Consider the following 14,206-nt stretch of genomic DNA (forward strand, 5'->3'; position numbering starts at 1 on the left):
ATCCAAACCCATATACAATTGGGTGGATTAAGGAAGGAGGCAACGTACGAGTGGAGGAACGCTGCAAGGTACCCTTTTCTATTGGTAAGTACAATGATGAAGTATATTGTGACATTGTAGACATTGATGCTTGCCATATTTTGTTGGGTAGGCCTTGGCAATTTGATACAGATGCAAGGCACATGGGTAGGATGAATACCTACCAACTTGAAAAAGAGGGTATACGTTACACTTTGTTACCTATGGCTGAAGAGAATATTCCTAAGGCCCCAAAAGCCAATGAGAGAAATTTTCTTACTATTACCCATCATCATGCTGAATTTATGAAAGAATGTAAGGATACCCATGATGTACATTTGTTGAAGGGAAAAAATATGAATGAAACACTGGAGGAAAACAAAATTCCAGTGGAAGTGCAGGGACTACTTGATGAGTTCCATGATGTAGTTTCAGATGAGTTACCACATGAACTCCCACCCATGCGAGATATACAGCATCACATTGATTTTGTTCTTGGTACTAGAATCATAATTCCCCTTGTAAATTCTTCAAAGGTTAAGGTTTGTGGTCGATGTGTAGCTACGCCAGAAGACCTTAGTTTGATGCAAGAAATCGTACTATGTGTAAGCTTTCACATTCACAGTTCCATTTTCATTGAGGGTGATAAGTCTTCATGGAAGTTAGAAGTTCCTTCATACTTCGATTCTACTCTTTGTCCTCTTCCAGCTCTTTTCAAATTGCTGAAAATTAAGCCATATCAGAAGGTATAAGTTATCCGAAGGATCTTGACAAGCGAAAAATGTTCCTTAAGCCTAGAGGGTGATTCAGATGAAACTGCAACACTCTCGCCTCTTTTGAAACGAAGAAAGGGGGGCCAACATCCTAAGCAAAGTAATGATAAACAAGTTATCTCAAAGTCAGCTCTAAATAAGCTTGTTGGTACTGCAGATGCATACAATCTAGAGGAAATGGATCCCCCAAAAACACTCATGTGTGGTCTAAAGCTGTATCAGAACCAAGCCCTTTATTGGATGATAGAATCGGGGAAGGGAATTGATGTTGAGCAAGCGGCCAAAACAGTTCATCCATGTTGGTCTGCTGACCGTATATGTGATAAGAGAGCGTCTGGAATTTATGTTAACAATTTCTCAAGGGAAGCTACTACACAATTTCCTAGTGCTTTAATACTTGCTGACCTTCATCGCTACCTACCAGAGACGACCCTCGCATATCCTAGCCACGACTCGGGGTCAAGTCTTTTCCAAGTGGGTGAGAATGATGGAGGCCCATCTCATCATATGGGTGACAACTCATGGGAAGAATTCAAGATAAGAAAAGAACTCAAAGAATCCAAGATAATTCAGGAATTCAAGATACATTAAGAATTCAAGAATCCAAGATAATTCAAGAATTCAAGATTATCCCATGATAATTCAAGAATTCAAGATCCATCAAGAATTCAAGACTCATCAAGAATTCAAGAATTCAAGACTCATCAAGAATTCAAAGAATCCAAGACTCATCAAGAATTCAAAGAATCAAAAACTCATCAAGAATTCAAGAATTCTAAATAATCCAAGATTCATGCATGGATAAGATCAAGGGAGATCGGACGGGGGAGATCAAGTCAAGAAGAGTTCGATCCTATCTACAAGTTTGAGATGTTTAGATCAAATCTAATTTCTTTTCCTAATTCTTTTATAATTTCTCAATGTATTATAAATACTGCTATTTCCCAGAATTATTAATCAATTTCATACTTTAGAATTTCTTCAGATTTTCTCTTCAATTTTCGCCACCTTTTCTCTCTCCTAAAAAATTCGGTGTTCTTCACTAGGAACTAGCGAACGCCCGATGCTTACATAACCAGCCCAGTTTATTGCTTCCACATTGCGTCATATTTGTTTTGACAAATAGAGTCCAAAACATCTAGTCAGGCGACCTTGAGACTATGGTTCGAAGAATTGATGTATAAAACGCGGTATCGTTGTGAAGCAATCACTATGGTAGTAAGGCTACCACTCCCGCAGACAAGCTCAAAACCTACAAGGCCGCAATAACTGGGTCGACTATTTCCCCAGAATGGGAAGCCGATTTCTTGGATCTTTCCACAGCTAAAAGTGATATTGCAGTTTGAATACACTGGATGCTCAACATTGCACAAATACTTTGGGATCTCGAAGACGAGGAGGAACACGGTGATGACAGACAGGAAGAATTGGGAAGATAGAAAGAGTTGAGTCTGCATTTAGCGGAGAGAGAGAGGATAGAATGTGTTTGGTTTTGGGGAAGGGAGAAGTCGGAGAGACGAATGGCTTAAGCTTAATTTCATCCTAATCGATGAAACATTTAAAAGAAAGCCAGGCACCTTCCAAGACTTTTCCAGAAAAAGAAAAAACGAAGAGAGAGGAAAAAGTGAGAATCGTAGAAAGATAAATGTTGCAATCCTCGTCAATGTGATAATCGACTTGGATTAGATTCTTCCTACATAACCCGTCAACCCATTACTGATCCATTTAGAGAAAATTATTAAATGGGTTCTTTGACCCAACCCATTAACTTCTTTTATTTCATTAAAAACACCAAAAAAATAAATAAATAGAAAAATACAGAAAATACAAAAAAAATAATCGAAATTGCAGAAAAGTATAATTAAAAATTATAGAAAACATATAAAAAAGAAAAATAGAAATTGTAGGGGAAAAGTAGGAAATATAAAAAAGCACAGAAGATGCAAAGAAAAAAAGAAACTACAAAGATGTATAATAGAAAAAATTTGCAGAAAAAATATTAAAAATATCGAAAAATTACAAATAAATATACAAGGTCTTCAAACTAGGCATTAATACTGCTTCCATATCGTGTGTAGCGAATTGTATTCACCGTGATACAGCCCGATATGGAAGCACGACTTGTGGAATGGAATGCATACCTAGCTGTGGTGTATCCATATCCATGGATACGCCCCATATTGGTAGTATACTTTGAACGTTCGATAAGAGTGGCTGAAGACGAGCTCCTACATTGGAAACTGGATTTCCATCCCTGTTGGGCCTAAGCATTCTATTTGAAATGAAGAGTGACAAAGAAAAGAAGTTCTGCAAGGTGAATGAGACAATGACTCAGAGAAGGGATGAGAAAACACTGGAATTGATATGAAACCCAATTCATAGCATTTAGCATTAATGAGAAGTGATTTGGCTCGAACTAATGAGTAAGGATATGTGGATGTGGCCTGCCAAGTCAGATGATAGATCAGTGTGTGGTGCATCGATATTAGATTCCAGGACCTCGAGAGCTTGATCAACACCTCGGAATTAGAGCACCTTGGTATCCACACACGTCGAGGTGTCAGATAACCAAACTTAGAAGATCACCAATTATCTCAAAACCTAATGTAGTGGGAAGAGGGGTGAAAATAGATAATAATCATAATACCTCAAGACTGAACTCTGAAGTAGTCCTTCCTTCATGAAAACGACTGCATGAGGAAAAATTTGGGATTGATATGCACATCTCAACATATATACCACAAAGTCTTACTAACATTGACATTTCTCCTAATATCCATATCACCCATCCAAATAACTAATTTGCCATCCACACGTTCCTCGGTTCAGATTCCAGATGAAGCCAAGCCGTGTCTTGTCATCTTGTCTTACCAACTACAATTCTACAAATTAATAGCTAGATTGAAACCCCCGAGGATGTTTGGAATTGGTCACTGCAATTACTTTATTCTGAACAATGAGGGAATGGTCATTTCTTCTCTCCTTTTATTGTGATTTGGGAATGAAAACTCATTCCTACTGATTTCAATTTTCATTTCCATTCATATCTGAACCAAATAGATTATGAAAATACACCATTCGGATTCCAATTCCAATTCTAACTATAAACGACCCTAATTTTAATCAAATTAATTAAATATTAATTAAGCATGCCTACCGCTGCAATAAGTGATTGAAGGAAAGTGGTACCTGAACAAGATTTTGCGGAGGATCCATGGCGGCAAAAGCAAGTTGCACGATTCAAAGTGGAGTTATATCCGCACTGTCCACCGGATTGCCAACATTCTGTGCAGGAAGCGTCGCTTAGATTCCACCCCAACTGGAAACCTTGCCTTATAACTTGGCTGAGGTTCGACTCTATATTGTTTACAAGCATCTCCATGGGTATTGGAGGAACTGGGAGAGATACTCCTGCTTTGCAACTCCAACCAAATACTCCACTAGAACTACTGTAGTCGTCGTGTATTGGAACCTGATCGATGATATAGAGAACCTCAGTTGGATCTCCATTGTAGGGGCAACTGACTTTGGCCGGAATTTTATCATACGGATACCCCTGCCCCCCTGACCCTAACGAGCACCCGTAGAACAAATTCATGTACAGATCACTCGGAATAGAAGTGAAAGGGGTGAAATTGAGGCTGGTGTTTACAGGTTGCGTTTTACAAATGCCGTCGTCCAACACATCCACTCGGGCGATCTGCAAAACGCGGTAACTTTGTGACATGATCTCAATGGAAGTTAGGTTGTTGTTTCCGCATACCAGCCTGAATTCCGGAGGGCCACAATAACTGGGTCGACCATTTCCCCAGAAAGGGTAGCCGACTCCTTGGACGTTTCCACAGTCGAAAGTGCGATTGCAGTTTAAGTGTTGTGGATCACCACCGCATAAAGCTGATGGAACCTCAATGGAGAGGAAGACGATAGCTGTAAACAGGAAGAGCGCTAGCAGGGAAGATGGGAGGAATACGTGAGGCTGCATTGGGCGAAGTTGAGAGTGAAAGATCAAGTATGGATTGTGAGGCTAAAGCAACAAACTATCTCTTAAGAGGGAACAAGAGATGGAGTGAGGCAGAGGAATCTCTCGAAAGCCTAGAGCACTGAGGTAACCTCTCACTCTCAGTACATGAAATTCTTTGACAAAAGTAAATTAAGTTGGCAAAGTAAAGCAAAGACTATACATCTGCACTATTCAAAGATTTCATATATGGTGGTTCACCTCTAAAAGTATAAAATTTGAAACAAAATCAGTGATCCCGAAGTAGTTAGAAATAAAATGTAGAACAGGGGAAGTGGTTCACAAAGGAAAATATTAAAATGGAAAACAGGGGAAGTGAAAAGAGAGACGTTACCTACCAACTGAAGTCCAAATGGGTTTTAACTTGTAAAAGACGCAATTATGGGAGAAATAACAAGTGAAGAAAAAGGACGGTGGACCTACTATCCCACCAGCAACGGGGTCTTTGTGCGAGGAAGATTGAGTCATTCGAACAGAGTAACCTAATTACTGTTATGCTACACAATGTGCTCATACTCCGATTAAGTTAAAAATCAAGGCCTGTTCATGTATGGTGATGGGCCTAGTAATTAATATATATTTTATATATAACAAAGGTGTTTGGTACGTAGCAAGCTTATGATATTTATGTTCAACTGCACTAGCCCCCAATTTCAACTATTCTATCACTGAGTTGAACGCTTTACCAAATAACAGCATCTTTGACTCTTAGCTCCGGGGCTCATTTATTTAATGTGTTTCACTTCCGTTTCTTTTAGAGGAGAGGAATTGGCTCAATCTCGACCCACCCATAGAAAGCGAGCGAGAACATAGTGCTGCCTTAGCCCTTAGCCTTACCCTTGGGCCATCAGAGCGCCAGACCACAAGCAAAATAACATTAGCATTTAGCATTAATGAGAAGTGATTTGGCCCGATCTAATGAGTAAGGACATGTGGATGTGGCCTGCTAGTCAAACGACAGATCAGTGTGTGGTGGATCGGTATTAGATCGTAGGGCCTCGAGAGCTTGGTCCCCTAGGCATCAGAGCACTTCAGCACTAGAGCACCTTGGTATCCACACACGTCGAGGTGTTACATAACCAAACTTAGAAGGTCACCAATTATCTCAGAACCTCCCAGGATCACGTTGCGTAACCGTAGACTTTATCTTCTCCTCGTCCGAACCGGAGGGAAACGATAACCCTCATTAATTGACACGTTACTCTCCAACCAAAGCGGAATGGATCCTAACGTCATGGGCCAAAGATTCTGGGAACCTTTCAAGAGACCTACGACATCTCATCTATATAAGGGCATCAACCCCCAAGACTCAGGTACATGCAATTATTTGCTCACTAGCATTCTAGCACTCAAGTATTCGGCTCGCAACCATAATACAGTACTAACTTAAGCATTGGAGCGACCTCGCCGGGTTAGCCACCCCGGGTTGTCTGATCCTCTATCTTGCAGTTGGTCCAACTAGCCACACGACTAAGATCCAGGTCATCTTCCAGCTAGGAGTTTCCATATCACACACTATCAATTGGCGTCGTCTGTGGGTATCGATCGAAAAGTCAACACTACATTTCATCAACTGCCACACTCTTTTTCAAGGTATCTTCCAGCAACACCGGTAAGGGCATTGACATGAATGCCACTAGGGGGCAAGATCATCAAATGTCACTCCCTCAAGGCCCCTCAGTGACTATCGGGCAGTTTACCATTCCCCTGACTGCTTCAAGGATCCCCTCTCCGTCAGTGCCTCAGACAACCCAACAGATAAATGTCCCATTGCCCTAGATGAACACCACCTTTTTAGAGCCTTCTGTGATCCCTCCTGGGGTCGGGCATTCTCAGTTCGACGACATCGTTCAGAGCGTCAGGATGATGCAGATCTAGATGCAGCAGATCCACCAATTCTAATAGTTCCAATAGTATTATTTCTACCAACAATACCAATAGTAGTTTCCACCACTACAACCAAGCCAATAGCATATTCCACCTCAGCACACAGGTTAGTTTCAAAGATAGAACTAGAGCCAAAATCAGCACAGGGTCCGTCAAGATGTCCGCCAATCTCCCCATCGGGGTGAGGGGACCTCGCAGGTACCGATCCCTCCCAAAGGTCAGACCCCACCTTGGGGCAGGACAAACGGACAGCACACTCCCCAGTTTCTCAAAGGGGGAATCCAAAGGACAAGCCCGAAGTCAGCTAGCCCAAGAGGAACAACTAGCAGCAACTTTCGCAGTAGGAGAACAATGGATCACGACGCAATGATCGTCAGCTTGGGGCCCAAGGTGTGGGCTCAAGACGAGACCCCTCGAAACCCCGCAAGAGCCAACACCAGTCTCGAGACTAAGAAGAAGCAGCAAGAAGGAGCCCCGATCCACCTCATGATAGTGTTGGGGAGTGAGAGTGGACCAAAATTGAGGTGTCTGACCATGCAGAAGTCAGCAACACTAATACTGAGCCAGTAAAGAAGCAATAGCAGCAACGTCGCAAGACTCGCCGTTCCTAGGTCAGGAACAGCCTGCCAGCGAAGAACAACCAACCGTTGGAACAAAGTAAGGAAAGGAAAGAAGTAAAGTCAATGGCTACACAAGTGGCTCCAGCTTTGTTGAGCCGGCAATCCCCCCTGTCACCCGAGCTACTAGCAATCCCAATGCAGAAAGATTTCAAGGTACCTCCGTTGGACAAGTACGATGGATCCTACGACCCCAGTGATCATGTAGATACGTTCCAGTCTCAAATGCATCTCGTCAGGGCAGATGAAGCGTGTATGTGTGTGGCTTTTTCCACCACCTTCAAAGGGTTAGCTCGGGCTTGGTACAGTAACCTCGCGCTAGGCTCCATCAGAAGTTGGAGACAGTTCATAGACAAGTTCACAGCCCACTTCATCACTAGTAAGAAGTGCCCGAAGTTACAAGAGAGCCTTCTGAACGTGGTACAGAGGGAAGGTGAGTCAATTCGGAGCTACATCAAACGTTTCAATGAAACGTGCTTACAAATACCGAAACTTGACCCAACAGTACGCCTCACCACAGCTCGGAAAGGAGTCACACACAAGAAGTTTAGGTGGTACGTCAGAGTGAATCGGTCGAAGACCATTACAAAGTTTCTCGTGTTAGTTGAGAGACCATTACAAAGTTTAGGTGGTACAAGGAGTTTAGGTGGTACGTCAGAGCACTTCGGCACCAGAGCACCTCGGTACCCACACACGCCAAGATGTCATGTAACCGAACTTAGAAGGTCGCCAGTTATCTCTAAATCTCCCAAGATCACATCACATAACCATATGCCTTATCTTCTCCCCGTCCGAATCAGAGGGAAACGATAAATCTCATTAATTGACATGTTACTCTCCTACCAAAACAGAACGAATCCTAACTTCACGGGCCAAAGATTCTGGGAACGTTTCGAGAGACCTACAGCATCTCAGTTATATAAGGGCCTCAACCCCCAAGACTCAGGTATGCACAATTATTTGCTCACTAGCATTCTAACACTCAAGTGTCCAGCTCGCAATCATAATACAGTACTGACTTAAGCATTAGAACGACCTCGCCGAGTTAACCACCCCGAATTCTTTGGTCCTCTATCTTGCAGTTTGGTTCAGCTCATTACACGACTAAGGTCTAGGTCATCTTCCGGCTAGGAACTAAGGAAAAACAAATAATGGAAAAATAAAAAAAAATAAAAATAAAAAAGAATATCAAAGGAAGTGGCCAATCCCATTCTGTAGTGGCTGCAACTCATGAGGGTAGAATGGGTTTGGGAAATGCACACCAGGCCCAGGCAACGAAGATCCTATAAGTCGGTCACCAACAAGTCTTTAATTTTCCATAACGTTGGTCTATAACCCTAATGTCATGCCCATTGTCCTGTCTATATGTAAATTTACTAGCCAAAGCGGAAGTTTTCTATAGCCTTTTACGGTGTTCTCCAAATGACTGAAGTGCTCTAGAAGCTTTGTAATGGGTTTAATTGCTTAACACATGTCTAGGTTGTGTAATTGAGCAACTTTCCAGTGTTCTCGCATCACTATAATGGGTCTTTAGGGAAAAAAGAATTTTCCTGTGGAGGGTGGCCACACGCCAAAAACGTTAGTTCTCTCCCGTCTGTCTTTACTCGAGTAAATGGAAGCGCAACCGAACACAACACCGAAAGCTATTAAGGCAACTTTTTCCTATGAATCACTTGCTTGAAAGCCCGTAAGCCCAGTCCGGGCCTGTATAAAGGTTAGGCTTGAACTTGCAATCCAGGCCAAGCCGGGCCCAAACCTAAGCTTAAGCCCTTATCATTAGTACAAAACCTGAGCCAAACCCGATTCAGCTTGGCCATGGTCACCCCTAACATAAGGTAATAAAAAAACCTGAGATCGTAAAGCGGGACACATGCAAATTTGCAAATAAAAAGGGCGAGGGTGTGTGGTTGATAGTTCATTTCATATAAACAGTACGGTCGCATGCATGAGGACAGAATGGGATTGAAATGCGCTCCAGGCCCAGTGCAACGAAAACGCCGGAAAGTCGCCAACAAATCTTTAAAGCTTGTCTGACGGTGACAGTATAGTAATTTTATACTGTAATACTTTCCATGACCAACTGTGTTTTATCGAGATAGAAACATTTTGATTTTGATAGAAAACCAAATTTTCTTAAAATCTTTCCCCATATTTCTGGTTCTCTTTTGTTTTCTATTAAATCAAACACAGCCTTTACCATCTATCCAATTATGAAAAAACTAATTACGGCCCATTCATTTTTCAGGAAACCATGTGTATGGGGTAAGTGAAAAAGTGTTTCTTAAGTTAATCAATGATCTATTTAATTACCAAAAAAAATCAGTGATCTATTTTATTAACCACAAGTGGGATTGGTGATCAATGACAACCACAACCCTATTGACCAAATTTTCTTCCTTATATATATATATATATATATATATATATATATATATATATATATATATATATATATATATTGCACACTATTAAATAGAGAAAAAAGACATTTAAGAGAGAGAGGCGGGTAGTAATAATGCGTCTATTTGGCATTGATGTCTTTGCTCCAAAAAATGGTGATATATCAACGCCACATCAAAAAAAAATAAAAAAACAGTGCTCCAAGAAATGTCTATTTGTTTGGAACCGTTTTCCATAAAAATCGGTGCTCCAAGCTATGCAATCGAGAAAGTGTGGTTTGGAGCAATGCCGAATTTGGCATTTTCTCATATTGCAGCTTGTTGCTGCCAACAATGATGTGATGTGTCAATGACATGGACTTCCTATAATGGGTACTAGTGCTAAAAACAAACATAGAGCATTGGTACCAAACAGAAAGTGTTGTTGTTACTCCAGGAAACATCTTACCTGGCAGCAACGTTTCCAAACAGAAAAAAGACACCGCTTAAAAATAGTACTTCCAACCCACACATATTACAATAATTATTGTATTTTAAAATCTACAGTATTAATAATAATTAAAATCTTTTTAATAATTAACAGTCTAATTGTATTTATTAATTAATAGCATTTTTAAATAATTATCAATATTTATTCAAAAATAATATTAATTAATGTATTTATTGATTAATATAATGTAAGTTATAATTTATTAAAAAACAACATTAACAACTACAGTATTTTATTAATTAACAATATTAACTATACTTTTAATTAATATAGTATTTTTAATAATTACAGTTTTATTAATTAATTAAAAGTAATTATTAAAATACTAAATTTATTAATTAATAGCATTTTTAATTAATATAGTACTTTTAATAATTACACCATCAATTGATTTATGTGCTTCTCATAATATATAAATTATATAAAAAGAAAATTTTGAAGCTTAATAACTAAAAGAGAAAAGAAATTTTTTCTATTATTCTACACATAAAAAAGGTAAAAATACATCATCCCGTGCATCGCAGGGTCACCGCTAGTTAACCAAAAAAGCAAAGGGTTAAATACACTACAGACCAATGCAGAATTCTGAATTACAACCCCCCATAGTCTACTAGTAGCCCCTATAAACCACATCCTACCTGTGGATTTGGCATCAATCCATGGTCAAGATTCATCCCCCTGTACACTGGGACCAGTAAAGGTAATAGGCAATAGTCACTAACCCTTGGCTTTCTCACTTTCTCTTGCCTCTTGACTCTCTTCGTCTTTCCCAATCCCCAAATTTTCCTCCGACGCCAGTCGTCCTCCGACCGATGGCATCTCAAATCTCACATAGTGGCCAATTTTCCTCTTGCTTCGGTGCTTTCCTGTGCCTCTTTCTCTCTCTCTCTTGCATGTCATCTCCATCTCCATCGCGCCAACCATCAAGGAAACAAGCACGCAGCCATACAGCAAAACCGGTCGCTGCCTCGCCGGCAAGCACCAAGTCAGCTTAGCCGCCTCAACTCCACCAGGACCGCCACCTCCTACGCTCTGTCTCTGTCTCTCTCATCTCTCATCTCCCTTTTTTTTCTTAATTTTGAGTGTAAAATAAAAACCATAAAACTGAACCGCGATTAATCAATTACATCTGTCTTAAGGGCTAAGAACTATTCTCCCAACTGTTATAGCACAAATAGGCTCATGCTAGTTAGAAGTAAAGAAGTTGCTCTAGAAATTAGAACAACAATTGTCATGGCTCAATCGCATTAGTCGCCTGCTCGCTGCGAAAGCCACAAACGTCCTGAATAAGCCATGAGGCTTTTCTTCTGATCTTCGGACAGTAGACAAGTACAGGGACACTAAAGAATGATTCAGTCAATGATTCATTCTTTGAGAGCAACCTAGGATTATTTATCAACATACGCAAACATATTTTCAAACTTAAAGAATGATTCAGTAAATGCATGTCAAAACAAAAACAATCCATCCACATAAATTAATAATAATAATAATAATACTCCACATAAATTAACATAACAGCAGGAGCAGTAGCAACTAGCAATATTATTAGATTTGAGAGGTAGGACCTAATTTCACTTTTTTCTGAGGGAATGCTCCTTTAATTTCCATGATGGATATTCCATGTTATCATCAAAGTTTAAGGTTTTCTTAAATATGGCCTACGTTGATGCGCGTTATCCACCATTTGAAGGAGCCAACCAAAGTGGACTGAACTTCTAACCAGCACTGATCATGGAATTATGACGGAAATTTTCGCAATAATTCAAAGAAAGAAAAAGAAGGGGTAGAGAGGAATTAAACATACCGTAACCGGAACAGCTTTCCGTCCTTTGGGTTCCATTCTTGCAAAAGCAGAGCAGCTCCTTCTTTTTGTATAAACAACGCCCACCAGAGTTTTCGCATACAAAACAATCTTTTAATCTTCCCCAGTACAACTCAAACCCAGCTAGCAGCAACCGATTAATCCTATTAATCAAAACCGAATTCGGCGAGGTAACCGTGGTCACAACGTGCTCCTCACAATTCTTGTACCAATCAAACCCCCTCGGAACTTTTCCCTCCTGGAAAACGAACGACTGCTGATTCGCATGGTTTGCAAGGCAGGAGAGCCTATTACCACTATAGTATAAATAGAAATCAGAAGGGATCGAAGAGCAATTATAGAAACAGGAGAGGTTTAAAGCATATTTGGAGTAGTGTAATTCAGGTACGGTGTTGAGGGTGATGTTGTGCCGTACTTTTGGACATGATTCATTGATCGTAACGTCAGCGTCGACCAGGGTGAGAGTTTGAAGGGCATAATTGATGTTGGTGACATGGTAGGTATCTTTGGGCAGACGGAGGATGGTTTTATAGATTCCACCGGCGGCAATTGAGCAGGAGAGGCCGAAGCCAGGATATCCACAGTAGTCGGTGTCGCTTATGCTTAGACTATCATTTTGGTACCAGAAAGGGTAGCTGATGTTAACGCTACCGCACATGTAAAATGATCTGCAAACCACCGACGATGAATTTACGGTATCACTGTTTGTTTGGAGGCCGAGAAGGATGAGGGAAACGACGACGAGAGAGAGTCGAGACATTGCTGGGTCGGAAGGCAAAACCAGAGAACAAATTTTAAGAGAAATAAGCTCTGTTGTGTTCTGCTGGACTGGACAGGCTTTTCGTTTTCCAATGGGAATCACAAAACCGCTCCTTCTCAGTGTATCTGGTCAAGAGTCTCAAGACTCTTCAAAGTGTTTGCTGTATAATGCATGCACTAATACTTGGTCCTGGAGTCGTTGTCGACCTCCATTGTGCGTGTTAGCTTGGATTAGTCTCGCGATTGGATTTGGGCCCAGCTAGCCCACATAGATATTCCACCCAAACATATTTAAATGGTATCGTTGTGAGTAATCAAATCAAAAGGTCTGGTGTATTTTAATTTTTAAATATGACAAGAGCTAGCGAAAAATTGGTCGCATCTGATTCGATTCGAGTGTAAACAGACATAGCTTAGGATGTGGAAAAACTCTTGGCACAAACCGACTGTCCTTGTGATGATTAGCCTGAACTCATTCTCACAATTCTATTTGAGGAGGCACCGTGGTGTTACAGTACACAGACTTAGTCTTGCCTATGCTTGGCAGGTTTATGTTAAGAGACATTATCATCATTTTCGTCTATAAAATTTTTGGGAGAATTGATATTATCTTCAGGCAGACCACCAAAAGCTTAACGTACTCTTTGAGGAGGGGTGGTCGACCTCCTTGGGTGCCTAACCTTGGCACTCCAAAACCAACATCCCTTACGGGGTAGCCCTAGTTAATGGCTAGCATGACTACCAGGGTTCCTCATGGGCGCACACATGCTCATGGAGACAGTGCATGGACCAGCACTACGCTACCGACACTCAAGGGAGGCTTGGCAGGCGGGCCTCGCTTATGCATGACCCTTCACCACGCCAGTCCCTTGCCCAAGCTGATTGAGCTATCCCGTTGCCCTTAGTGCTCGGGTGTGTTCTGGCCTAAGCGTTTTCCTCTCAACATGGCACACAGGTGCCCATCATCATCGACATACAAGAGACCCTTTACATCGGTGCCCAGTCACCTCTCTTTGGCGCACAGTCGCCTCACATAATGGCCTTCCCCCTTTAGCACGTAAGTGGCGCCTCCCATGGACCGGCCAGAGCCAACTGAGTGCCCCGGCCATGCGACTTGAGGTTATGATCCAATGCTACTGACCTTGGTGGAGCCATCTCATCACGCAACACCTAGCCTCCGAGCACACAAAGGCTTGTCCTGGCCTACCTTGGCCTGGACGCCACATGGGTTTCTTTCGCTGTAGAACTACCCCCGTGACAGTTGGTATTAGAGCGAGCTAGCAAGTGTTGTCGCAGTTGTCAAAGAAGATTAGCCCAGAGCCAGTTGAAGCGGTCATCCCGACAAGCAGCACATCATGGGGTGTGGTTCCTAGGCATTTCCACTCGGGTTCAAGCTAGAATTCAAATCAGGCCTGCCAAG

At 41.5% G+C, this 14,206-nt stretch overlaps 1 protein-coding gene across 4 annotated transcripts in view; it reads right to left on the reverse strand.

Annotated features, from left to right (window-relative positions):
- LOC148854898 (LEAF RUST 10 DISEASE-RESISTANCE LOCUS RECEPTOR-LIKE PROTEIN KINASE-like 2.4) overlaps positions 1 to 12,949 on the reverse strand; it is a 39,903-nt gene extending 26,954 nt beyond the window's left edge. For 2 of the 4 annotated variants that reach the window (XM_088941817.1, XM_088941816.1), the window contains exon 1: positions 12,010 to 12,949. In XM_088941817.1, the coding sequence (XP_088797943.1) occupies positions 12,010 to 12,787 (778 nt within the window). In that variant the 5' untranslated portion in view covers positions 12,788 to 12,949. Of the gene's footprint in view, positions 1 to 3,980; positions 5,076 to 12,009 lie in introns of those variants that run through there. The other 2 variants (XM_088941815.1, XM_088941814.1) reach the window with 1 other exon arrangement.
- Positions 12,950 to 14,206: the final 1,257 nt, after the last annotated feature.

This window comes from Nelumbo lutea, chromosome 4, assembly GCF_056320005.1.
Source record: "Nelumbo lutea isolate HS-2025 chromosome 4, American lotus-T2T, whole genome shotgun sequence".
Taxonomy (NCBI): Eukaryota; Viridiplantae; Streptophyta; class Magnoliopsida; order Proteales; family Nelumbonaceae; genus Nelumbo; species Nelumbo lutea.